Here is a 27,636-nt window from a genome sequence, read left to right as displayed (position 1 = left end):
GCTGCTAGAGCCTTTCTTTGCTGAAGTTCCCTGTTCTTTACCTTAACTGATCTGCCAGAGTCTGGTGTACCTCAACTGCACTACCACCGGAGAGAGCAGGAGCCATCCAGGCTGCCACCAACCTTGTATGTGTTCCTAGTGGCAGCACAAGCCAGAAATGGTGTAGAAGGCGTCTCGTTCAAACTCAGAGACAAGATTAATCCTCTTAATAAGGGCTGGCCTAGAGCCGTGGAGGCAGTCCTTTCAGACGGATGCCCGAAAGCCATGAGTGTCTAGCAACATGAGCCCACTGTAGGTAGGCCTATTCTGTCAGTGACCACAGGCCTGGGGGTATGGCTCAGTTGCTGGAGTGTTTGTCTAGCCCTGGCTTCAGTCTCCAACACAACAACCAGTGTGGGTGTGCACCTGTAACCCCAGCTTCCAGAGGTGGAGACAGGATGAAGAAGTTCAAGGTCATCCTTGGCTACTTAGTGAAAAACCCAAGACTAGCCTGGACTGCAGAAAAATCATATCTCAAAACCACCTACAAAACTTTACAATCAGTAGACAATGCATACTTCAATTTATTTATCTATCTATCTATCTATCTATCTATCTATCTATCTATCTATCTATCTATCTATTTATTTTGTATTCAGGTCCATGAAGACCTTCATCAGTTAAAGGAGAAATTAACAAAATTCTCAACTGAGAAGACAAGAGACCCTCTAGACATTAAAAATCTTGAGACAGCAATCCAGAGGACTGAAATGGGGTTAAAAGTAAGTAAAGCTTTGGACAGCAAATAAAATACTGGAAAGACAAAATGGATTGGTGGTTCTCACAGGTCCCTATGCGGCTCCTTAGCAGAGATGGGTTTAGGCCACCAGACTGTATTCCTCAGACTGTTGCTTGAAGCTCATGTATGAGGAAGACATGTTTCCGTGTTGGTATTACCGGGTCAGATCTGTATAGGAAAGCCATTTACTGACTTGGGTGCACAGATTCGCTTGTGATTGAGGGCTACGGATCACTTAAGCTTTGAGGCTCAAATGTTCTTTTCCTTTTTGGGACATTTGAAGTAATTTGGCCTTGCGATGCCCAATGATACCTTAGGCACATAACATACCACCGGAGAGAGCAGGAGCCATCCAGGCTGCCACCAACCTTGTATGTGTTCCTAGTGGCAGCGCAGAGCAGAAATGGTATAGAAGAGGTTGTGTGCATGTTGGGGGCTTGATGCAAGGTACTGACCGAAAGTAAGTTAGCTGAGGATCTTCCATCCACCATAATGGCCTGAGCTTTGACTTTTCTGTAACAGATTCACATTGAGAAGTATCTAGATGTGGTGAACCACCAGGTGCTAATGGCTCCTATCACCGAGAAAGGGCATTCCTCCCTGAACTCCAGGTGGTAAGTCAAACATTAGAGCCAGAATAAGTAACCACGAGACTCTTTTATCCCTTAGGCAGAGTGCCGGAAGTTAGTGTCAGAATTTGGAACTCAGGGATGCTTGCTGGTAGGTTACTCTCAGACCTGCTGCATGATAGCATGACAGTTGTTTTAGGGTCTTAGATTATATTGCTTTTTGGAGAGAAAGAGTTAAAATTATTCAAGTAAACATTTAAAGGAAAATGGGTTGGGTTTTATACTGTTTAGATCATGTGGGACTTTGTTTACAGTTTTGATTTTCCATATGTGCTTTGTTACTGAAGTATTTGGGGGCTGCAGAGATGGGTCAGAGGTTAAGAGACCAGACTCCCTTCTAGAGGACCTGGGCTCAGTTCTCAGTACCCACAGTGAGCAGATCAGAACGTCCTGTGACTCTAATGCCAGGAAATTTGATACCCTCTGCTGGCCTTTGCAGGCACAATTCCCTCCCCTAATATACACAGTGCATATAATCCGCTCACACACACATCCACACTCAAACACACACACGTACACACACACACACAAAATGTATACAATCCACAAAAACACACACATAAAATAAATCTTAAAAGTAATTTTGGTATCCATAGTAAGAGAAAAAATTAATATAGCTTGACTGAAATATCCGTTATGTAATACACCCTAACAGATGACTTATTGAACTTAAATTGAGTTAAAAAAAAATGTGCTCTTGCCTGGCCATGGGCCTCCTAATAAGGGACTATAGATTAAGCTTGGTAGTTGGTCTTAAGTCTCTGTGGCTCTTTTTGAGCTTTGCATATGGACTTGACACATGAGACTGACGGTACACAGTGGAGTGAGTGTCATGAAACTGTGCGAGGAGACATGGAACAGTGTGGACAGAGCCACGTTCCAGTGCTAGATCGTGGAGACGGAGCTTTGACACTGTCCTCCCCTCGTCGCCTGCCATGAAGGTGGTGATGCCGGTATCTGTTATCCTTTATAGAGGCGACCCTTTCCTATCGTCCCTATGTCTCTCTAGCCTTGCATACATAAACATCTGTTTTACCAGGCTATTCCATATTCGCCACAATTTCATTCTCACTATCTAGATATTAATTATTAGTGTTTTGTAACAGATTATCCAAAGTTTAACATCTTAGAGCACCAAAACCTATTATCTCATAGTGTGTTGTCAGAAATATATATGGGCACAGCCTTGCTAAGGGCCTCTGCCTTGAGGTCTCTCTCAATGTAAGTGCTGGCTGGACTGTCCCCTGTAAGTCTTGGCATGGAGCTGGAAGGCAGCCACAGGAGAGATGGGGAAGACTCTACTTCCAGCCTCAGGTGCACAATCTCCATGTGCCCTTTGGGCCCACTGTTCTCATGTAATCATATGAGGCTCTCATTCTGAGGACTAGAACAAAATGTATTCTGAGAGCCTCTGGAAGCAGAAAGGGCCTGGGCTGGCCGAGTGATGGACAACACTGTAGAGGAATATGTGTTATCATCAGAGTGGCTTCAAATGACTGATCCTCCTGCCTCCGACTCCCTAGTGTTGGATTAAGAGGGTGAGCAACGATACCTGGCTTCATCCATAATTCTTTGCTGTATCAATACACTGATGCTCCGAACCTCTACTTATATATGGGCGTTTGAATCTAAAACTTTTTTATACTTCCTTTCTTTTCATCCTGAGTGAGACTGTGCATGATAGTTCCTGGTTAAACAGAGACTCAAATACAGCAAATTGTAGCATGGAGAGGTTACTCTGGGCTATTCTAGAGAGTCCGAGGGTAAAGTAACTAGTTCATGGATGCAGGCATGCCGAAAGGAAAAGGGAGCATTTTCTGGGGAGATTAATGTAGCACAAATGAAGGTCACATAGACGGTAATCACTGGAGGTCTGTTCAGAAGGGAGACAAGCTTGGCGGAGAGACACGGGGGAATAGGAAGTACGGCAAGAGAACGCCTAGGCAAGAGTTAAGTCTGAGTTCCTTTCCTTAGAACGGGCTTGTTTGTTTTGTTTTTAAGATTTAATATGTATACAATGTTCTGTCTGCATGTACACATGCACACCAGAAAAGGGCACCAGATCTCATTATAGATGGTTGTGAGCCACCATGTGGTTGCTAGGAATTGAACTCATAACTTCTGGAAAAGCAGCCAGTGCTCTTAACCTCTGAGCCATCTCTCAGCCTAGCCCTGATGGTTTTTGTGATAGTTTGAGACTTAATGGAAGTAGTGTTTTATAACGATGGCCTGGAAATGCTGTAGACAGCAGCTGGGGACAGTCTAGGGAGATGAGCAGCTGGATTACCAGCAGTTGCCCACACAGATACCGGATGGCTTATCTGCCACTCCTGTGTCCGGCAAGTATGTATTGGACAGCTGCTGTTTGCTAAATGTGCTTTTAGATGTGGGAGCTGTGCCAGTTTGCCACAGAGCATGTCCTTGCAACATAGCTTCTAATCTGAGGTGTGTAGATCTAGATGAAAATATTTATAAGGGGAAGTGAAAGAAAACTTTGCATTTGAAACATTTGGAAAGAATCTCAGTGCCCTTGAGATTAGACCGAGGTAAGATGAGTGACCCAGATTCTGGGGCCTGGGCACTGGGAAGGTAGAGGAACCCTGTGGATCCAAAATACTGGCAAAGGGAAATTGACTTGTGGAACAAAGAGCCAGGTTCTGTTTAGAACTTGGAGCTGTTGCTGCTGCTTTCTCCTCGTCTGTCCTCCTCTTTGTCCTCCTCCTCCTGGTCAGTGAAAACAACTGGGTTTAAAGTTCACTGTAAGCTGATGCTGTGTGGCCTCAGGACTCAGGCCCCTGCTCCACAGGCTGCAGCTGGCACTGGGGTTCGCCAGTGCTCGAGGCAGGTGGTAGACATGCTGTCTTCTGGGGGAGTCCTTGTGGTAGTTTCGAGGATTGGATGTGTATCAAGAGTTTAACCACTTTCAGTTCTCATTCACTGAGGGCTATTTTTGTTAATTTGATGAACGGGTGCTTTTTCTAGTGCAAACACTTTCACTGTACTTTCCCCACAACACAGATACTCCCTTGTACTCTTATAACAATGTACAATTTATGGGCCTTGGCATCCCCACAATATTCTTCATCTTTTTCTAGGATGAAACACTATATCTGGAATTCTTGATTTTGTGAATTTGGGATGAGTCCATTCTGTACAAATGAGAGATTCACCTTTAGTCTGTCAGAGGCCTCTGAAAGACTGAGCTCAACATCTTGGCCATAACTATAGTGACTCTTCTCTTTTGAACCTTAGAATAATACAAACAGTACCCTGCCAGGTGGCCAGGGATGCTCAGCATTATCAGTAACTAAAGTTGTCAGCACTGCACCAGAGCTAAAGAGGCAGCACAGCGTCTGCTGTGTCCAGCCTGAATTCTCCACCAACCATGGATCTTCTTAGTGCAGAAGAGACTGGGTTTGAGAAATATGATGCAAGAGACAATGGGTTTGAAGGCTGTTGCTGGCGTTGAGATGAGAAGCTAAGGTTAAGGGAATAAACAAGGCTACGTGCTGACTTTGAAAAGGTCTAAGAAAAAACAGGGCCAGTTACCAGACGCACATGAACGCAGCTGGTGGGAAAAGCTTTACAAAGCACTTTGATGTGCATTCCCTAAAATCAGCCCTGCGGCACATGGAATAAATCATTATCCCCATTTTATAGACAGAGACTCAAGACTGAATAAGTCACACAAGATCACATAGCCAAGAAGTCTGCAGGGACTCTCAGAAAACCCAATCTTCTGACTCTAATGCTATTGAAAGATAGTGTAAGGTGTTTGCAATATTTTTCAGTATGTTTAAATTCTTAAAAGAAATCCTGGTAGATCTGAAATTAAAAATTAAGTTTAGGGCTGCCACTTGTAAATAGGTTAAATTATGACTGGCCAATTGGCTCATCTATTTATTGTTTTAAAACAAAGAATCTCTAGGGGAAACTAAAGAAGGGTTCTTGGAGAAGAAAATATTATGGAATTACTCTACAACTAAGGATACTGAACCTTCGTTTGAAATCAAAAGACACAGTGGAAGGCCAGTACAGATAACAGCCAGGCCAGAAGCAGGCAGAGCAAATGTGCATTAAAGTGTCGAGCACAGAGACATCTGGAAAGAGCCTCAGTGTGGAGGGCATGGCTAAAGGTGGTCAGCTCTAGTGAAATAATCCGGTGGGTGAGTTCTGCCTTCTTGAGCTGTTTCTGTCTCTTTCCTCATTAGATGAAAGGGTGGGGGTTGCATGGGGGATAAAAAGAGCTAACTAGTAGCAAATGGAATAAAGCAACATTTCTGGGGACACACCTCTTATCTGGTACTCCTCTCTTGCCAAGGCATGTCCTGTCCCCTTATTGGGGTATAGAAAGTTGAAGAAGTCATGGACGAGGGCATGGAGTTGGCATCCACATGTGGTCCTTCAGTGTTCTCTTTCCTGTTCTGTACATGTTTTCAGGTTTGAGTCTGAAGCCAGTAACTAGGAACAAAGCTTGTGTACCTTGGATGTACTTAATAGAATATGGTTCTCAAACCTTTTGGAGATTTGCTGAATATGAGATTTAAAATGTTTAAGTTTTCTACCATTCCTAACAGTAGTAACCTTTTAGGTTTCCAAGAAGATGCTGGGGCCCCGCAACAATGAGTCCACCAACAATGAGTCCACCAACAATGAGTCCCAGTGCTCATAACACTAGCACTGGGCAAACTGCCCCATGCCTTTTCTACTGCCAGGCTTTGTGAAAACAGTGGACACCTTTGCTTTGACTGCTGTGTTCTACCTAGACAGGCTTAGACAGGCTAAGCTGCTGAACATCACCCAAAGATCAGCTTCAGACTACAAACTGCTCAGGACATTCAAATTGCTGAGTTCATAGGAGACTGACATGAACATTTTATAGAACTTTGAACTAAAAAATACTTAAAATCCTAACACTGCCAAGTACAACCAAGCTGGACATTGTGGCAAGCTTGGCAGAAATAACTTCAGTATAGTAAATTGCTTTACTATGTTAGAGTTAAAATCTTCCCTTTTTATTTAAAGAAAGGTGGTATATAGAAATAATATAGGAACAATAGGGAAAGGGGTAGATTATTTAATATACTCTTAAGCTATAGAGCTTACTACTAGTCAGAAATCTTAAACTGGTAGAGATATTTGTCTATTGATATAAATTAAGTTATATTTGGTTACACTGGTATAGATCTTTGTATATTGATACAAAATTAAGGTTATATTTGGGTATTGTACCTATTTAATTCTTAAAAATTCAAGGTGGAGTTCTAGTCCTTTTGAAAGCTACAGTTACAAACTGTTTAGGATAATTAAGAAATGAAAGTTAATAGCCAGTCAATTAAATTTGTGGTCTTGTTAGGTACTAGTTTAGTTAATTATGGAAATATACTTCCCAGGTTGAACAGCTAATAAATAGTTAGAAACAAGAATTCAAATACACCTCAGAAACCTAAAGAATATGGCATCTAAAGATGTTTGATTAACTTAAGCCTTTCTTTGACATGTCAGCTCCTGACAGCACATGCATATTCAGAGAATATCATGGACATCAAAAAACCTCCATATGGAGTTTGCTTCAAATGAGGCAAAGCTAGCCACAGAGCAAAAATCTGCCCTTGCCTCAACTTCTGACAGAATGCTGTCCAAGCTGTGGAAGAGCAGGAAACAAAGAAAGTTGACTGCTGAATTCTGCCAGGAAAAGGTAGACAAGACCTTCATAATCCCCGATTCACAGAAAAATCTATCAGATATTCTGGACTAGTAGGCCAAGAGATGGATGCTCCAACCTTGCAGAGGAGTCTTGGGGGACTGTCCAGGCAGCCGCTGTCTCCGTCATGGGGGACTGTCTGGGCAGCAGCTGTCTCTGTCATTTCTGTATTTAGGAAGCTGCTTGCTCTGTACTTAACTGCAAACTCAGATACTGTTTATCCTTCTCAAGTCCCTGGCAGGATTGAAGACTAGATATTCTCAGAATTTAGCTTAAGTTGTTTAGGATGTAAGAAAATGTTTTAAGGTCTAAAAAGCTGTTTCTAGGTCAATAAATGCAAGTTACAAAAGAGAGTGATTTAGGTACAGAACTTTGTACTCACCAAAATACGATAGATATTAGAGTACTTTTTTCAAGGTTACCAAATATTAACAGACTGGACATTGCGAATGTAAATCTTACCAGATAGCATAGTTTATTTGATATAAGAGAAAGTCTTTTGTTTAGACAAAAGGGGAAATATTGCAGGATATTTGATCATACTGTGAACCCTGATACTGAGTACTGGAAAAACTTGTTGCTAGTTCTGTTGTGTCTTAGCCCTAGCACACATCTTTAATCTAAGAGCTTTCTGTAAATAGGATTAAATAAAGAGGCACAGCAAGCAAACAATAGACAGGGAGTGACCCTAGGCAAAAACCATAGAGAGTGAGAGGAAGTCTGGAGGATGGATAGAGAGATGCACAGGAAGTAGAAAGGAAGGACATTTATTTTGAAGGGTTTTAAAGACAGTGTTGAGAAGGATTCATTCTGGGATGTTGGCTGAGTATGAAAGTCAGCTGGGTGCTTTCCCTGACTCTCTGAACTAGTAGGATTTCACCCCAGCATCTGGCTCCTGAGTCTTTATTGGTAAAATTGAATATTTGGTATTTTTGTTTAAAAACGACACCATATTTTTTTTTTCATTCCTGTAGAAACATAAGCAAAACCATGTCCCCCTCACAAACTATCTCATTTCCATTCCATTGTCAACACATCCTTATAGTATATAGGTTAACCTAATTCTACAGTTGTTTTTTTTTTTGTTTGTTTGTTTTGTTTTTGCTTTTGTTTTTGTTTTTTTGTTTTTTGTTTTTTGTTTTTCTATATCCCGGTGTCTCTCAGCTGCTGCTGTTCCTTTTCCATTAAGAAAATTCAGAGTCAACAGAGCACTGTTTAGTGTGTCCCTGGGAGTCTTTGCTCTTTGTTTTTGTTTAATAAGCATACAACTGCTTGTTGTGCAGGGATGTGCAGTATACCAGTAATGTCCTTTATTTTATAATATGATAAGAATTGCTTGATCTTACTGGAGACATATGTGAGGGCATTAACAATCTTAATTTGTGCAGTTATGCCCAAAATTGTCATTATTTCCAATAAGTGTATAATTATAGAATCAGCTTTTTCAGAACTCAAAGCAGTTGCCTATTGTTACCCTGAATATGTCTCAATGGTATGGTGTACTTTAGTTTTCCAAATTCTGCAAAACGAAAAACACATCCATCTGCCTGCTTTAATTTCTTTTGGTACCCCTAGGGTTACTTCTGGTAGGTAATGGAGTTTGATTATATAGAAAATATATGGGACATTTTTTTGCAATTTATTTGGCTTGATGCCTAGCAATAGACTTTTTCCCCTCTGTTAAGCCTTTACTGTTTACATTTGTTTCATGGAATTTTGAGGCTTCGAACATATTTCCTACTGATAATTGGTCAGTTTTCTCATTTCCTCATGCCAATGAACCAGGCAAACCTGTATGAGACTGAATATGAGTGAATATATAATGGATTGCTTCTATTTCTGATTGCCTGTTGCAGTTGCATAAATAATGAAGTTAAACTCTGAATTATCAGGAATAAATTCAGCAGTTCTTAGATGCAAAACAACTTTTTCTACATATTGAGAGTCAGTGATTATATTAAGAAATTGGGGAATTTTAATAATACCATAAGGACTGTATATAGCTCTATTTTTTAAACTGAGGTTTATGGGCTTTAGATCATTTGCTTATTTTGTCTCACTCATAGCCTGTCCTTCCTGACTTATTTGCATCAGTATAAAATGTATGTATTTTAGGAATTGGGTTCCATTTACAATACATGGGAGACTCTACTTCATCCTTTTTTATAAACTGCAAATGCTTGCTCTAAGGATATTTGTCATTAATTTCTCCCAAATAGTTACTACAAGCTCTTTGCCAATCTTCATTGGTTACCCATAGTGACATAATCTCAGCATTATTAAAATATTTTTGATTAGTAAGACAACAATTTCAGCCAGGTCTGTTCCTGACAATTGACATAGTCTTATTCTGCCTTTTATGATTAATAACCTTTTCTGTGTATGTCTTTAATTTATTTTACTTTGTTTATATGCAAAAAAATACATTTCACAATACTATCTTCCCTTTGCATAATGAGCTCAGCAGGAGAATAGGTTGAAGGCAAAATAACCAAAATACAATCAAGTTTAGGATAAATTTGATCCATATATGTATCTTTCAGTCTTTTTTCTGCCAGAGTTAATTCTCTGTTGCAGCTGTTAAACACCTTGGGCTGTTTGGAATGTAATGTTTGGAATCGATTACTTAACTTTGAGTGTTTAATCCAATTGTAGGCCACAGCCAATTAGTTTCTCCCATTAATTTCTGAAAATCATTAAGAGTTTGCAACTGATCTCTACAGATCTTTACCTTTTTTGGTCAAATTTTTGTTCACTTATTTTATAACCCAATTATAATAGAGTCTCCTCTATTATAGTTAATAGAGTATCCTCTCTGTGTTGTTTTTTTTTTTTTTTTTTTCAGGAGCAATCTGTAAACCCAGCATTGCAGAATTCTTTGTTTCCTTAAGCATTTTCTCTAAAGTAGCTGCATCAGCATCAGCCAACAAAATATCATCTATGTAATGATAAATAATAGATTGAGAAATTTGCCTATGAATTATTTCTAGTGGCTGTTGCACAAAATATCAACATAAACTTAGACTATTTAACATTCCCTGTGGAAGTACTTTCTAATGATATCTTTTTAGTGGACAACTATTATTACAAGTAGGTACTGAGAAAGCAAACCTTTCCTTATGGTGTTCATGCAAAGGGATTGTGAAAAGGCAATCTTTTAAATCAATTACTATTATAGGTCACGACTTAAATAACAAAGAATACAGAGGGATTTTAATCCAGCAACATGGCTACTCTGGCTGGAATACAACGGTGCCCTTAGCACACATCTTTAATCCGTCTGCCTGGAATACAGGCTCACCCTTAGTACACACCTTTAACCCAAACAATGAAAGTAAAGTTAGCTGGTAGAAGGAAGTAGTCATGTTTGAAAGTCATGTCTAATTGAGAGGCAAACAAACTGACTTTATCAAATCATATAAAGGTTTGACAGAATAGGACATGCTCAACTCTCATGAGAACAGAAAGGAAGGAGAGGTAACTTAAAAGGGGACAGCACAGAGACAGAGGGAGGGAGAAGAGGCAGTTTTGCTGGGACAGTAGTACAGAAACAGGTTTTGGAGAGAGAACAAGCTAGACACAGGTGAAGACAGAAGGAGCCAGAGGATTAGAACATATTGCCAAAGTTAGTATGAGGGCAAGCAAAGCTGTTCAATGTGAAGCTGAGAGAAGCCAGTTTGAATCAGTCAGCTTGGAGAGGAACTTGAGCCTGAACAGCTAAGTTGAACCAGCCAGCCATAGTTCAGAAAGAGCTAGAAAGGGTGAGCTTATTCAGCAGTAAGTCTCAGAGGCTGAAAACATTTTAGTCCTGGATTAGATTGCACAGAGACTAGAAGCTTCCAGGACTAGGCCTAGGTTAGCAGAAGGAAGCAGTGAGCCTCTGAGACAACACTTACATGAGGTGAATAAAAGTTGCTTTTACAAAAGAAGGTAAAGGAATTCCAGGTTTAAAAAAAAAAAAAACAAAAAAAACATTGGTTGAATCACTCTATTTACCACTCTCAAATTTATTAAAATCCTCCATTTTCCTGATTTCTTTCTATCTTTTTTCTTTTTAATAACACACACAGGGGAATTGCATGGGCTGGTAGACTAGACTATTCTATATGCTGGTAGACTATTCTATATGCTGGTAGACTATTCTAAATGTTGAGCCTCCAGCTGCTCATCTAACAGATGTTCAAATGCCTGCAACTTTTCTTTAGTTCAGGGCCATTGAACTACCCACACAAGCTTGTCAGTCATTCAATTTTTTCTTATTTCAGGGCCATTGATCTACCCATATAGGCTTGTCAGTCACCCCTTTTAGTAGTAGGGCTGTTGGTATTTCAAAAGTGCCCCTTCTTAAAAATTTGGAAACTCAATCCCTGTGATTTCCTATGTTTGGACAATGGAGGCAGCTTGTAATTGTTTTTGGTGACCTATATCAATACCTTCCCAAGGAGCATTTACCACTTTCCCCCCAATGTCATTATGAGCTGTCTTTGGAAATGCAGAAATATTAATTCAAGTACCCCATTATTGTAAAAGATTCTCTTCTTCATAAATTATGGGTAAGTCAGCCAATTAGGGTTTCAATATCTGGTTCCACACATTTAACCTGTTGCACACTTTATCTTATTTGAGATAATTTACCAATTCCTGTAAACTGTGGATAAGCCCTCTAAGGTGGCCATTCTGGATTACAGCAGTTTTGGGAAAGGCTGGTCAGTCGCATCAGCTCCTGTATACACCAAATTTCTATTTCAGCACCACTCACTTGCAATTTTAATTTGTGTTCTTGGATAGTTAACCACTGTTTTCCAGAACACACCTTTCCCAGTACTCCCAAAGAGCCCTGTTCTTTCTACTGTAGGGGCTTTGCCCTTAATGTAGGGAAACAGGAACAGCTGAGCAGTTTTATCCCTTGCCCCCTCCCCCCTCTCCCTCTTTCTCTCTCCTCTCTCCATATGCCATGATTTTAATTTCTTCCTTGCAATCCCCATCTATAATACCTGGATGTACAATAAATCCTTGGGAAGTCCTTAACATGTTATTCATAGCTATTTTATACCTCAGGCTGGATAATTCCAAAATATCCATCACCACGAAAGCAATTTTATCTTTTAATATTTCACTCTAAACTATTTTCCTTGCCGATAGCATATCTCAGTATTTTTGTTGGATGTGGAGTGCTGTCATGGGAACAGATGACCTAGTCCTTTACTTTGGAAGGTTCATGAAGTTAGGAATTATGCAGTGTTTACCATTTGCTGTGACTACAGATCTCTGCATATTCAATTTCCTCCTGCATATTCTGTCTCCATTGTTGTCTCTGGGTTTCCTCAAAAGCCCCATTTAGAGCCTGATCCCTGCGGTGCTCCATGGCACAGGGCTTCTGTGGCTGTCCATGTAAGATGCATGGGAAGTTGTTTACATTCCTACAGGCAGCTCTTTGGGGGGGGGGGGATGCCCCTGGGATAGGGCCTGCATAAGTTTTCCTCAGCACTGCTTGCTTTTACCTTTGGTGACGTGAGAAGGCTAGACAGGCCTAGGAGCACTATCTACACTTCTCCAGGTCAGAGTAAACCTTTGGTAAAACACTTTTTCTTGAGATCTGGCTCTCAATACAAATAAATAGAGTATTTCAGAGAGAGAGAGAGTATGTCTCCTTTCTCTAGCTGAAAGCAAGACAGAGAGAGGGCTTTCCCTAGTGCCCATAGTGAGATTATGATGTGGGTCCTGAAGAAAAACATGGGATTTTAATTTATGAGTTTCTGTGCAGTGAGCCTCTGGCAATTTGTCAGAGTTTAAGCACCTTCCCTAGGGCTGTAGCTGCTGCATCTATTCTAAGACTCCTGAGCCCTCTGAGTCGTGAATCTGAATCCTATCATCTTGCTTTTTCATGGCAGCCTTTTGCTGAGTGATTGCAGTCCACTGGTGGATACAGGAAACAACGTTTTTATTTTGCTTATAGTAGAAATGGAGGGGACCACCTTCAATGTCTTTAATGTGTTAGAGGGAAAATCCAGAAATCTAAGTTGTTCTTTAATGATACTTGTACAAAAGTGGGCATCATAGTAAAACCACAAGATTAAGTTATGTTGGTGGATGCATTTTACTCATTTTGCTTATGTTGGCCATTTATAGAAACTGAGCCTGCATTTACATAAAATATATTAAGTACGATATGAGACATATATACTCATTCTTACAATTTTACTTTGGTTTTACATTGCTCTGGAGCACTCTACTTCTTAGCAAGAAAAACCTTTCATTAGCTCTGCTATTATTCTTTACAACTATTAAAATAGCAGAGATTTAAAGAAAATATTTACCATTGGCTATCCAGTCATTTGATTTTATTAAACAAAACACAGCATTGCGCACTTTTCTCTACCAGCGTATGCTTTAGCGTGTAACAGCTGTGCCAGTTGTTAGTGCGTCAGTGGAGCCGGAGCTGGTGCTTTTTAGTCGTACTATAGGTGCTTTATCAAACTTGAAAGCTCTTGTGCTTAATCAAACAGCTGCAGGTTTGTAGTGGCAGTACTGCTAAAGACTGCTCCACACTGCTAAAGGTTGTTCTGGTCTGCTCTAGTCCCCAGTAGCAAGCTTATAGAAGACAGAAAGCATTGTTTTACGTTATGATTTCAGCAGCTTTTGGAGTGGCACAGTAGGTTTTAATCCCTCTTTCTGTTCACTTAGGCTTCTTCCAACTGTAATTGACCAGAAATCCTTTATTTTCTCCACGGAATCTGAGGATAAACTTTGGCAACCTCAAAAACATCACGGTTCATTTTCACATGGCCTTACAAGAGCAAAGGTAGGAGCCCGTGGAGACAGGCAGCAGAGTGACTGCAAGGAGCCTCGTGGTCCCCAGGAGAGAAGCCATGTTGTCAGGTTTCTTTGGGGATAACGAAAAGATCTCAGAGTTATATGATGGTGAGAGCTGTACAACACTGTGAATGCACCAAACACCACTGAGGGTAAACGTTCAAAAGGGAGCCTGCTGACATAGAAATTATATCTCAAAAAAACTGCTAATTTTTTTAAAGCTGGCATTTCATTTCTAGTATTTTTTTGGGGGGAGATGGAGGAGGAAAGGGTTTATTTGGCTTACACTTCCATATCTGTTCATCACCAAAGGAACTCAAACAGGGCAGGAACCTAGAGGCAGAAGCTGATGCAGAGGCATGGAGCAGTTCTACTTACCAGCTTACTCCCCAGGGCTTGTTGAGCCTGTTGTCCTAGAGAACCCAGGACAGGCCCAGGGATGGCACCATCCAAAATGGGTTGAGCCCTCCACCATTGATCACTAATTTTAAAAAATGCCTTATAGCCTGCCTACAATCCTTTTTTAAAAAAGAAACAAAAACATTACAAAATAAACTATAATAGGATAAAAGCAAAAACCATCATATCAAAGTTGGACAAGGCAACCAAACAGAGGAAAAGAGTCCCAAGACCAAGCACAAGAGTCAAAGAGCCGCTCACCCCATGCTCAGGAGCCTGTAAAATATCAAGCCAAAAGCTGTAGTATCTGTACAAAGGTCCTGGTATAGACCCATGTAGGCCCTGTGCTTGCTGCTTCATTCTCTGTGAGAAAACTGCTCACTTTTCTTTTTCTTTTTTTTTTTTTTTAAAGAGCACATATCTACATTGTGTTTTAAATTAGATAATATGATGCATATTGTAATCTGTTTCTACAATCTGATGTCACTGTTTTGGATGTGTCTATAGCACAGTTAATTTCTACAGCAAAGGAACTTTCTTCAGAAGCAAAGTCACTCAAAGCACACTTTCTTTTTCCAAACAGAGTTCAGAAGGAACATTCCCTCTTCTCTGCGGAGCACATTTATCAGCTGGGGCAATTTCTTGGGGCAGTCTTGAGGGGCTGGCAAATAAAGCCCATCATCTACAGATAAAGATGCTTTGACTTCTGGTTGTACCCTCTTGATCTTCCTCAGTTGTCTGCTGAGTAGGAATGAAGAGAGGAGCTATCTTGTCTTGTTCACTATTTTAGTGGAAATGCTTGGAGTTTCTTTCCATTTAACAGGGTGTTGGCTATGGGCTTGCTGTAAATTGCATTTTTATTATACTGAGATACCTCACTTTATCTCATTTCTCTCATGACTTTTACTAAAAAGGGATGGTAGATTTTCTCCAAGACCTGCCCGTATCTAATAAGATGATCGTTTCTGTCCTTTCATCTATTTGTGTGGTAGATTATGTTCATTGATTTATGCATATTGAACCATCCCTGTATCTCTGGATAAAGCCAACTTGATCATGGTAAAGAATGATGTGAATCTTTTTGATGAGTTAGTGAATTAAGTTCATAAATATTTTACTGAGAATTTTTGCATTTCATCAGAGTTTTTGGCCTAAAATTTTCTTCCCTTTCCTATTTATTTATTTATTTATTTATTTATTTATTTATTTATTTATTTATTTATTAATTAATTAATTAATTTATTTATTTCCTTATTTGTTTGGCTTGGTAGAAGAAATCCGGTGATGCTCCTTCCTTTTCTATTGGATAAATAGTTTGCAGAGTTTTGGTATTAGTTCTATGAGTTAGCCTGGTAGAATTCTGCACTGAATTTATCTGGCCTCGAGTGCTTCTTCTCTCTCACTGGGTGTTATGCATCTATTTAAATTATGTACTTTTTCTTGACTTAACTACATTTGTTTCTTTTAGATTTTTCAGTTTGGAGTATTGATTTTATAAAGCACTCATGAGGTCTCTGACTTTGCCTCCAGGGAGTGTTTTTTTTTTTTTTTTTTTTTCATTTGATTCTGGTTCCCTCTTTGTGTTAGTCAGTTCATCCCTCCACAACAGATTATCACAGATTACCTGAAGGAAGTTTGCTTCTTACAGTTACTTTGCTTCAAAGCCCAGTCAAGATGTCAGATTGGGTATGTGGTGGGCCATTTCCTAGTTTGTCACTAACTCCATTCCTCAGGGTTCCACCCTCATAATCTACACACTGCACAAAGGCCTTGCTTCCGTTAGCCTCACAGCAGGGCTGAATAAGTCACATACGCTTTGGGAGAGTATGTGCATATTGACTGTCCCGAAGCAGCCTTCTCCCTTCGTGCCAGATTTTCATAACTTAGGAAATACCAACATGTTTCATGCTCAAGATAATCCAAGAAGGAGGGTATTGCCATTATCTTCAGTTTATTTGGAAAGAGACAAAGATACACAATGCTAGATATGCTGTCCAAGAGAGCCCAGGTGAGGAGTATCGAGTTGGTATTGTGAGCCCAGAAGTGCAGGGCCAGGAAGCCGAGCTTGTGCCCGCTGTGCTGTGCTTTTTATGTCAGCCTTACTGAGCCCAAGTGTCCATTTCTAAAACTTACATTTCCCACTGCTTAGTTGGGTGGATTTTTAGCGTACTCACGTAGTCACACAGCTGTCATGGGAGGGAACCCTTTTTACAAGTCCTTGCATTGCCTTGCAGTTTTCCTTCATCATACCACATAGAACTGTGCTTTATTCATTTGTTTATCTATCTATTTATTTAGGCTTGTCATTCTCTTGGATTACAAGCTCAATGGGTATTGAATCTAGGCTAGTTTGTTCGTTGCTGTACCACGCCAGGAGACTCTCAGTAAATACTTGTTGAATAGTAAATGGAAGCACCACAGAGACCACCACAGGTGTGCTCATGCCCAGGTTCATATCCACGCAGGCTCCTCTGCACTCACAGGGCAGCCCATTCACGCTCTGTCATGGCAATTGCTGCATTAGACACCTTCAACACTGCCTGTGTGTGCTTGCCAAGGATTGTTATGGGCATGCTGGGAGGAGGGAGACAGAGCAGGTCTCAGCTGCCACAGAACTTACACTTGAGTCGGAGGAGCCAAGCCATCAATAAGAGCTCAGCAGAGAACAATAAAATCCTGATGAAAAGAGACAGTTTGCTGAGATAAGGGAGCCCATATTTCCATCTTCCTTACTATTCAGTAGCTGCTGCTTCCATTCAACTTCTAGGTTTTTATTTGTTTGCTTGCTTGCTTTTTGGTGGTTTTCTGTTTGTTTTGTTTCAGTGTGTAAGCATGTGTGTTCTGCTAAGAAATCGAGAAAGGATCCTAGTTGGCTCACGAGACCAGGAACTGGAGGCCTCTGACTTATGAAAGCAGTGAAAGTATTAGGACCATTGTAAAATATGTAGTGGTTGTTATTTTTCCAGAAGAAAATTAAACTTTGGTCAGATATTTCTTTTTCCTCCAAGATTTTTGAACCCTAGTAAGTGAACATGAGTGAAAGACAAGGAAGTGTGTGGGCCGATTGATGAGACCACTGTGTTCCCCGGCACTGGGGAAATTCTGTTCAGGGAGGGTTGTGGCCCTTGGTCACCCTGACCTGACTTCCTCTCCAGACCTGGTTCCCTGGACATATTTTACCTAGTTATTGATGACATTGGTTTTAAAATGCATATCTGCTCTCCTAATGGCACATGCCCTTAATCTCAGCACTAGGAGGCAGAGGCAGGTGGATCTCTGAGTTCAGGGCCAACCCAGTCTACATAGAGAGTTCCAAGACAGCCAGGTCTACATGGAAAGACCCCCCCTTTTTTTAAGTCTATCAAATACTAGCCCTGACTCTGCAGTGCAGAGGGTGGGGAAGCAGTGGCCCCTGCCCCGGCATCAAGGCCTATGCAAGCAAGTAGTCGTAAAATCCAACTGAGCAATTCCAACCTTTGACTGCTAACTTTCAACCTTTTAAACCAGGCAAAGCCCAATTGCTTTTTTACACTCTCTCCCTCCAGTGGACAGCTGGTTTTGGAATTCTACTTAGGCCAAGAAGCTTAGATGACAATTAGAAGTTGCTCAGCTGTAATTAAGGATCACAACTAAGAATTGTTTCTTAAGCTTTTTACAATATGAACATTTTAAGCTTCACAACATAATTGACAGTTTGACAAAAGAACATTTATAGTGGTCTCTGTTTTGAAAAAGTATAGAAGCAGTGATGGAATATTAGTGAGTGAAACTGGCAATCTAAAGTCTTATTTCCAGAATTACAGGTTTTAGTGACATTCCCTCCTGCTGTGACAAAGTAGCAGACAAAGGCAGTGTAAGGAAGGAAGGGCTTCGTTTGCCTCACCGTTTGAAGGCTCACAGTTCATCCTGGTGGGAAAGGCATGGTCGCTGGAGTGTGAGGTCACGTGTTTGCAGTCAGGCTGCTGCTTAGCTGGAGATCTCCGTCCACGGAGACTCCACCCATGGGATGGTCCCGCCCAGGGGGTTGGGGGTGCTGCCGCCTCAGGGTGGGTCTCCCCCTTCCACTCAAATATCCAGAAACTCCCTTACAGAGAGGTGTGTTTCCATGGTGATTCTGCACGCAGTCAGGCTGACGGAGTAACTGAGGCATTGTAGGAGAGCCTGTGGGTAAGGCCAATAGTCCCCAGACTTGCTCGTTAGAACACTCATGTCATTTTCCTCTAAATTATCAGACAGACATCATTTACCAACAATGCACATTTACTATGACAGTATCAAGTGAAAAATATAGGACAAAGATGCGGGGGCAAAGCCAGGTGCCTGGCCTGTGTGTTCCTCCATATGGTTGCTGGTTTGCGATACTGCATCCAGTACATGGACATAGGCAGATATATAGGATTTGGCCTGGGGGTGGGTTTTTAACTTTTTGCTGGATAACAGTGATAATTTTGGACAGGGTCTCACTATGTGACCCAGGCTAGCCTCTAACTCACTATATCTTGGCTTCCCAGTGCTGATATTTTAACTAAGTACCATTAGGCCCAGATAAGGCATTGTATTTTGAATTGTTAAAAATAAAAGAGTTTTTTTGTTCACAGTTGCTATATGAAAGTGTTTTCACATAGTTAGACTCAAAATTTATGCAATCTCAAAAATAAGGAACTTGGAGATAAAGCAATTTAACCTGCAACATGGTATATTTCTGAATTTTTCCTGTTTAATATCCATAACAACAAAAAATGTGATCTTGTAGGTTTCAGAGTTGGTTTTGAAAAGCTGAAAGTAAGAAAGAAATTTCTTTGGTGGTTATTTTTTTGTCATATAGTTGTATGAGCTTGTTTCGTTTTGTTTTGTTTTGTTTTGTTTTGTTTTTATCTCCAAACAAATTCTGGTGTCACACACCTGTGGTCTTGGCTCCTTGGGAGGCTGGGACAGGAGAAACATTTGAGCCAAGGAGTTTGAGGCCACCTTGGGCTTCATAAAGATTCTCACTAAAAACCAAAACCAAAACCAAAACCAACCAACCAAACAAACAAACAAACAAACAGCAATGACAACAAACACAGCTAAGTGTGGTGCCGAGTGCCTATTATGGGAGGTGGAGGCAAGGAGATAAGGCTAGCCTGGATTCGTGTGGCAAGTTTGAGCTAACCTGAGTTACATGAGACCCTGTCTCACAAACCCAAAGTATAGAAGAAAGAAAAATTTCATTGCTGTTCGTTGTCTATTTGTTTCTGTTTCAATGGAGAGCTGTTGGATTTTGCCCCAGGAGCTCTCAGTGGGGCCAGCGCCAGGACTCTGGCTGCTGTTTATTGTAGTCGCACCACTCAGCTGCATAGCTGCCACCGTGGCCGTTTGGAGGCAGAGGGCTGCATGACGTCGGCTTCTGTCAGATGCCTCTGGAAGCTCTTGTATGTGTGCAGCACTCTGGGAGCTGGGAATACAGCCCTTCCTGTTCCTGGGGAGACACTGTCAGTGGGACAGAGGAGTAGGGAGACAATGGTAAAGCGCAGGGTAAACGCTGTGCTGGGAAAAGTGTATAGAATTCTACTGGAACGTTCGAAAAGCACCCAACTGAGACTGAAGGGGAATAGATTTCAAAGAAGGATCCCTAGAGGTGAGGTCTAGAGATTTAATGGGAATGGCCAAAATAATGACTGGACACGGGGGAAGAGTGTGTGGTGTGATTGCCAGGCACAGGAACCGCATTCATGAAAGGCTGGGCCTGGCAGGGCACAAGTAGAAAGAAAAGGGAGTATGCTCCAGTCTGATTAGGCAGAGTCTGAAGAGAGCTAGAAGCTACGGTCAGATGAGAATGTGCTCTGCTGGACATGGCTCAAGAATGTGAGCAATATGCGGAGATGGCGAGGAGAAAGGCCTTTCAGCAGCTAGTGACAATAAGTGCTCCTTCTCCCCTCACTGTGTAACACGCATGCTGCTTCCGAGACGCTGCTGGCGCACCTCCAGCAGACCACACGGCACACGGGATGCCAGCTTTTCTGTATGCATGTCTGTGTGTCTGTCGTTTCTTCATTCCCATTGCCCCAGTCAGGCCAGCCTCACAGCGGTGCGGGTCGTGGTAGAACAGTAATAAAAACAGTATTCGAAAGGCCACCTTCTGTGCTTACATTTTACAATTGTTAACCTTTCCCATTTTTGCTGTATCTATTTTTACTGAAGTGTTTTAAAGTACAGACCTAATGACATTTCACCTCTTAATGCTTTTAGCATGCATTTTTAAAATGAGCTTTTTCCCACTTGCAATACCACTATCCCACCTAATAAGGTCAACAGTGCTGGTGGATATAATACATCCTAGTTCACACTCAGAATGCCCCTGTGAGGCCCCAGATGGCCTTCCCCGTTCGTTATCAAACAGGGTCTGGGAGCTTTTCCTGTTGCATTTATTTCACTTCTGAAGCAGGGACACTTCAGTTTGCAGCTGTCGCCTGTGTGTAGACAGTTTGGAACCCAGAGCAGGCTCTGAATGGGGCACTGCATAGTTCCAACTTGTATCCTAGCCCCACCACTTACTAGCTGCTCTTTGGCAAGGCACTTGCTGTCTCGGTGGCCTGGCTCCTTGCACAGTGGGAGTGGGGGAAGCATGAACCTTGCGGGGTGCTGTGAGGGTGAGTTGACAGGACACAGGGAAAGAGTGTGTGCCCAGCAGTGCCTGCAGACCGTGAGCACCGAGCAGCACAGCTGTCCGCTTTCGAGTTTGTGATTAGTCCCCACCAACCTCCGAGGGGCCTGAGGCAGGAGCCGCTCTGTCTGTCTGCTCTAGCAAAGCCGAGGTAGGGCAGACTGAGAAAGCAGAACAAAACCCACACAACTCGAAAATGAATATACAGCATGGACTTCTTAAACTGCAGGCTGCGTTCTTAAATGTGGGGGCCACAGAAAGCCTGCAGTTACAAAAGGTTTCTGAATAATGACAAGACCCAGACTGAACATGGAGCGCACAGCGCCTGGGAGGCGTTTCTCCCAGTCTCGCTCTCTGGCTTGTGGCAGCAGTTCTGACTGGCTTGTGGGCGGCACTCGGAGTCTGTGCAGCACCAGGAGCCTGCAGAATCTGGGATGTGTAGGAGCTAGCAGGGGTGCATCCACACTATATATTCTTTGAAGAAGCTTGTAGCTTATAGTGCAGCTAAGCTGTAACGGATGGGACATGATTCCTGCTGGATTGGGGTTGTCTTACAGAAATAGGCCTGTAAGCCTATGCCACTAATGACATTTCCATGAGAAGATTCGATTAATTGAATAGTTTTATTTATATAATTTTTTCAAAAGTACAAACTACTACCAAGACTCACCTTTTACAATCACCTGCTTGTTTTGGGTGGGGTTGAGAGCACACATTCCAGGGTGCCCTGTCGAGGTTGGGGTGGCTGTGGGAGTCAGACTCCATCCTCTTCTCCCTTGTGTGCCTCCTGGAGACTGAAGCCAGGCTCTTGACAACAGCGCCCTCCTGGTTGTGCCATCCTGCCCACCTGCTGCCCAGATTTTATTGTAGGGTGTGTTAATTAACATCTCAAAAATGGCATCCCAATCTCAAATGTGGTGTTAGCCAGGAGTGGTGCTGTTCTCTGGCCACGAGCATGCAAGAAAATTAACAGCAAGTGGGGCATGGGGTTGTAGCAGTCTGTGCACCATGAACACGGGCAGAAGTTGGGTTTGTTGGGTCTGAAAAATACTGCATGAATAAATAAATGTAAATAAAAGTTTTTACAGTTGCACAGACTGTCATCCTCGGCATAACACCCTGTAAGCTAATAACTGTCACCATGACAGACTGAAAGAACACAAACATGGAACTAGAGGCTTGCCTTTCCTCACACCCTGTGCTAGTGTTCGCCTCAGATGTTTTGGGTTCAGTGCTGCTGTGTGCTGTGAGCTGCTGTGGGAACCCACAGTCCTGAGACAGGCATTGATCACTCAGTGGGGCGGGGCTCTTACGGCAGTGTGGAAAACCTGTCCTGAACTTGAGGCCCTGGCTGTGTCAGAACCAGGAAGTGCACCACGTCAGGGCATCCCAGGCTGCTTCTAGCAACTCTTATTTCTGTGAGGACCTTCGACCCACTGACCTCCTGTGGCCTCCCTTTTTACCACTTCTTTCTTTCCTCCTCAACTAGTTAGATTCCACGGTGAGGGCAGAAGCTGTTTTCTTCTCAGTGTGCATCTCCTTCCCCATCACTGCAGGAGTCCTTGTGCTCCTTCTCCATGACATGTGCATCCTGCCATAGCTAAGACCATCCATTTCTCAGGCTTCGCTATGGTGCAGTGTGACAGTGGAACCCATTCACCACGGAAGTGGTCTGCAGGTGTCATCAGCTCATCTTTGGGATGCAGGGGACAGTCATGGATGCCACATCTCTTTGCCATCCCTGCTCCCCCCTTCCTTTTCGGCTAGAGACAAGCATGGCATTTGAAGCCATAGCAGCCACTTTGCATAGGGTGACAAGCCTGGAGCAGCCTCTGGGGATAGTACAGCGGGAGAGGAAAGGAGCCAGGCCCCTGATGACTTCTTTGAGCAACTAAAGTCTGGCATGAGACAAGGGACCCATAAGGAGTCCCACACTTATCGTCAGATTCATCGGCTCAGCACTACGTCACAGTTGCTCTGGGTCTGCACCCAGCAGCAGCACGTGCCTGGGCCACACTGCACAGTGATATGCTCTCTACATAGCGACACTGCGCTCATCCCAGAAATGCTTTCCCTGTTTTGTGCCAGAGTCACTTTCACATTCCCCAACCTGTCCTCCAGCTTGCAGCACTCTTTCTGCCTTACTGTCACATTCATAGAGGGGCAAGGGAACAGATGAACTCCTCTTCCTTCTAGCCACAGAGGAAGAAATGTTCCCCCGGCTGTGAAGGCCAGCCTCCAGTGGCCTTAGCCTCTGCAGCCACCTCCTCTCGCTAATTAATTCTTCCCTCCTTGGACAATCCCAGATCTTTGCATGACTTGGTTTCTTCAAATCATTTCCCTCTCCTAAGAAAGACTATCCTGGACTGACATTCTCAAGGAAGCCTCCCATTATTTTCCATCCCAGTGATGGAAAGAGACCTGGGATTAAAGGCAAATCAAACCCCTCTCCTGTCTGGCAGGTCATTTGGCTTGGCAGTCGCTTGCTGAGTTATTTCCTCTGGCAGATTGGCAGCTGTCCCTCCCTCCCTCCCTCCCTCCCTCCCTCCCTCCCTCCCTCCCTTCCTTCCTTCCTTCCTTCCTTCCTTCCTTCCTCCATTTAAGCACTGAGCTGAAGTCGGATGTGATAGCCCTACTTGTCCCTGCCACAAAGTAAGCTGAAGAAGTGTATGCTCTCACCCTTCAGTTCTCAGAAAACAGGACAGACACATCTGGCGAGCAGTGGTTAATCTTACAGCTTTGTGAACTTGAGGCATCAGGCTGGAATCTGGCTATTTATAAGCAGTATGGAGCTGGTGCTGCGGAGTCTATGCAGGTTTCTGCTTGTTAAGCCTTCCCTCCCTGACAGGGCAGCAAGGAGGGAAGTCTTTGAGAATAGGTTAGAAAGAAATGCTAATAAAATAAATGTTTTAACTAACCCTTAACTTTGATGATGTAGTAGGAAGTATTTTTAGACAGACACAAACATACAATGGAATGTACACAACTGTCACCTAGCTTTACCAGCTACCATGACTTCTCTCCGCCCTTCTTCCTCCATCCCCATCCTCATGGGCAAAGTCCTCCCCCTTCCTCTCTCTGCAAAGTCTCCCATAGCCCAGGCTGGCCTTAAACTCACCAGTCTTTGGAGGATGACCTTGAACTTCTGATCCCTTCTGCCTCCACCTCCTGCGTGCTGGGATTACAGATCTGAGTTGTCATGCCTGGTTTTGTAGTTTCTTTACTCTCTTTTAATGCTTCTATAGTTGATCAGTAAATCCAGCTCCAAGCAGCTTGGTCTGCCCTTTGTAAAACTATAACCTTCTACTCCGTTGTTGATCTTAGCTGCCATGGAAGTTAGCTGAATGCCCAATTGTCTGAAGGACTGTAGCTTTTAGAACCCTGCCGTTCCTTCAGCTCTCATTATTGTTTACAAAGAGCTTTTCCTTAGATGTTTTTGGTGAATACAAAGCAGACTTAAAGGGAAAGTAGGTGAAATGCTTAACTCCTTTCTGTTTTCTCAATTCCAAGTTGATTTGTTGGTGTTATCATTATGTATTTTGGAGGATTACTACTAGGAACTCATGGTTTTTAATATATTTGAAGCATGTGATCCACTGCAGTCTCGCTCCCCAAGCCCCTTTAGCCAGGACGCTCTCCTTTCAAGTTTTCCCCTGAATAGCACTTCATCATTTATGAGATAGTCGACATTTCTCAGTCATTTGAATCTACAAATGACTCTGAGTCTGATATTATTCCCCATGTTATAGATGAGAAATTTAACTCATGTGGCTCAAACTGGGACTCACTACCTATTGCTCTTTTCAATATATAAAATCATGGTTGTGAGAATGAGTGAGAAGTGACTGAATTATTTTCCTATTTGTCCTTCCTCTGGCCTTAAGCTTTACATGGAAGACGTCTTTTCCCAATGGGAATATGGCATTAAGCAATATCCACTTGAGAAGACATTACTCGGGCAGACTGTTGAGAACAGTGCTCTGTTGATAATACTGTAACTTGGCAAATAGCTTCTCTCAACTTTGTTTGTGAAGCATTTCAATTTTGATTACTCTGTGTGGAAGCTACTGCTCAGATAGAGGCGCATTGTTTTATGGTCTGCCTATGTCTGGGGAGATGGCATTACATGCTGCCTAGTGTTTTTAATTCAGAAGTTCTTCCAGAAGCAACTTTAGCCTCTTGTATCTCAGCCCTAGTTTTAATAGCATAAGCTATTTCCTCTTATGTAGCGTTGTGGGCATAGTAATAAAATAAATACCACAAAATCACTGATGAGATGAAAATTGAGCTCCCTGCTTCTGTGCAGCCATGTAGGTAAAACAGTAATTGGCTCTGATAATAAGTTTTGTTCTTACAAACCAAAGTCTAAATGAGAGTCACATTTGATATATCTCCTTGTAATTACTATCAAAAGGAGAGAATGCAAATTTTAGATTGTTTAGTGAGTCAAAATAGATTAAATAAATTGCTGCCTTTTCTTGACCAATTGAAGAAAATTTCTGAAGTTATTTCTAATATTTCTCTTACTGCTGGTAAAAGATCATCTTCCAGAGAGTGATTTTTTTTTTTTTTTTTTTTTGCTTAATGGAATGATTAATTTCTTTTGGTTTTTGCTCTCTAATTGTTTTTCTGAGAAAAATAAACCCTTATTACTAGATCTTATAATAGTCTAAGCCCAAAAGAAGTTTTCTGAACACACCTACAGAATGTAAGACAGATGTAAGTGTTGAGTCTATTTGATCATGACTTTCATTGAAGCCATCATCAATATTTTATTAATTGTTCAGCATCCACCTGGGGCCTCTCACACGATAGACAAGTGGCCTACCACTGAACCACAGCCCCATTCTGATAAATATTTTTACTTAGTTTTCTAATTTATTTATGTATTTATTTAATGTATTTATATGTGTGTGTGTGTGTGTGTGTGTGCGCGCGCGCGCGCCACAGTGCTTGTGAAAAGGCCATTGGACAAGCCACAAGAACTGGCTCTCTCCTCCATGTGTGGGACCTGAATGTGGAATTCAGGTTGTGAGGCTGGGAAGCATGTGTGTTTACCGCCGAGCCATCTCTCTGCAGTATTTGTTTTTACATTATTTTATTGTTTTTAAGACAGGTTTTCATGTAGCCAAGGCTGGCCTTGAATGTCTAATCTTTCTGCCTCCCCCTCCCAAGCGCTAGGATTATAAGCAGGTGCCCAGAATCCAGTATTTTAGCAGGGAAAATGATAAACTCACGCTTTGGTGGCAGCGTGTCGAAGATGAGTGTTAGCACTGTCGGGAGCACTGTTGTAGGAGTCACGGTAAGAGGCAGCATTCTGACCTACCGCTTCTGATCACACAGTGGTTTCCTTCCAGAATATCTGCCCAGAGATGTAAAGGGGGCAGAGACCACCGGGTCTTACTGCTGGTGTTCACAGGAACTCCGTCATCTCTTCCCCACGCCAGTCCTGAAGCCACACAAAGTAGATTGAACGGAATAGAACTAAGGAAGCCTCTCTGGTCCAGTGAGCCGGTGATTCCAGAATTTAAAAGTTCTAACGAAGCTGAGACGTGATAGATGAAGCCATTACCATCAATTGTATCCACAATCCACATTCTTAAAGCGTCCTAATTATAGAAACCACAGCCAGTCAATATAACACATATTAGCAATTTCCTGATCCTTGGTAGGATGAAATTATCCTGAAAGTTTAATTAAGAAGGAAAAACTTATGCTCAGGTATTAATTTCAATTTGAAAGAGCACTTGGCTCTCTGCAAAACTGCAGGAGTGCTGCGACTGTGGGTTAGCCCAGAAGGAAAGCAGCTGTAGCTGGGCCCGTGATGACTCCTGTTACCACGTACACTTAAGGTGAGAGTCTCGAGCCATGCTTGTTTGTAATGTGTCTCCATGTGGGCTAAAGAAGCGCGGTCAGGGACAGTTATTTGGAGGTTTGATTGTTCGGAGCTGTTAAAGCAGCGTGGAGCGTGTGAGCTCATCTCGACAAGATCTGTCCTTTGTAACTTCTGGAGCCTACCTCAGCACTTTGACCTCAGGCTTTTTATGAATGCTTAAGTTCAAAGCAATAAGTGGATTATGGAACAGCCTGTTGGGTAACTGCAGACATTTTAACACTTGCTCAGACCACCCTCTGAACTAAAATATTTGATTGAACCCAAATCAGATTTTCTAGTTGCTCCCAGTACCTTCAAGTCCCCTTTAAAAGTAAACCTCACAAAGTCCAGCTACTGTGCTCCATTTGTACAAAGTGTCCAGAATAGAGCTGTGAGTAGAGACAGAAAGTGTCCTGTTGGCCACTGGGGCTGAGGTAGTAGGCCTGGTGAACGGCTGCTAATGGGTGTGAGGCCTCACATGGGGATGATGAAAAGGTTCTGGAACTAAATACCAGTGCGCTTGCTCAGGTTTGTGACCAGACCACAGGCTTGTAAATTATATTGTTGCACAAAAGTCATACAGCATCTCCAAAGTGATGCCATGTTCCTTAGAGCCAACGGCCATTTTAACCTGAAACCATAGACTGTGGTTGCTCAGGGCAGCACCCCATGAAGGGGTCACACCCAGCTATTGTCCTGACAAGAAAATAGGCTGACTTCTAGAGAGGGGATGTGACTTTGTTGACTCCCATCCCAGCAGCCCAGGCTAGAGCAGTCACTTAGGTCTTGTGACAC

At 42.4% G+C, this 27,636-nt stretch overlaps 1 protein-coding gene across 1 annotated transcript in view; it reads left to right on the top strand.

Moving 5' to 3' along the window:
• The window catches only part of Iqch (IQ motif containing H), a 190,510-nt gene that overhangs the window by 7,334 nt on the left and 155,540 nt on the right, over positions 1–27,636 (top strand). Inside the window, exons 2-4 of the mRNA XM_055596756.1 lie at positions 639–761; positions 1,301–1,392; positions 13,796–13,913. Of these exons, the coding sequence (XP_055452731.1) occupies positions 639–761; positions 1,301–1,392; positions 13,796–13,913 (333 nt within the window). The remainder of the gene's footprint in view (positions 1–638; positions 762–1,300; positions 1,393–13,795; positions 13,914–27,636) is intronic.

The sequence above is a fragment of the Psammomys obesus genome, unplaced genomic scaffold (assembly GCF_907164565.1).
Source record: "Psammomys obesus unplaced genomic scaffold, mPsaObe1.curated_primary_1811, whole genome shotgun sequence".
NCBI lineage: Eukaryota > Metazoa > Chordata > Mammalia > Rodentia > Muridae > Psammomys > Psammomys obesus.
This window is presented reverse-complemented; position numbering and strand designations above follow the sequence as displayed.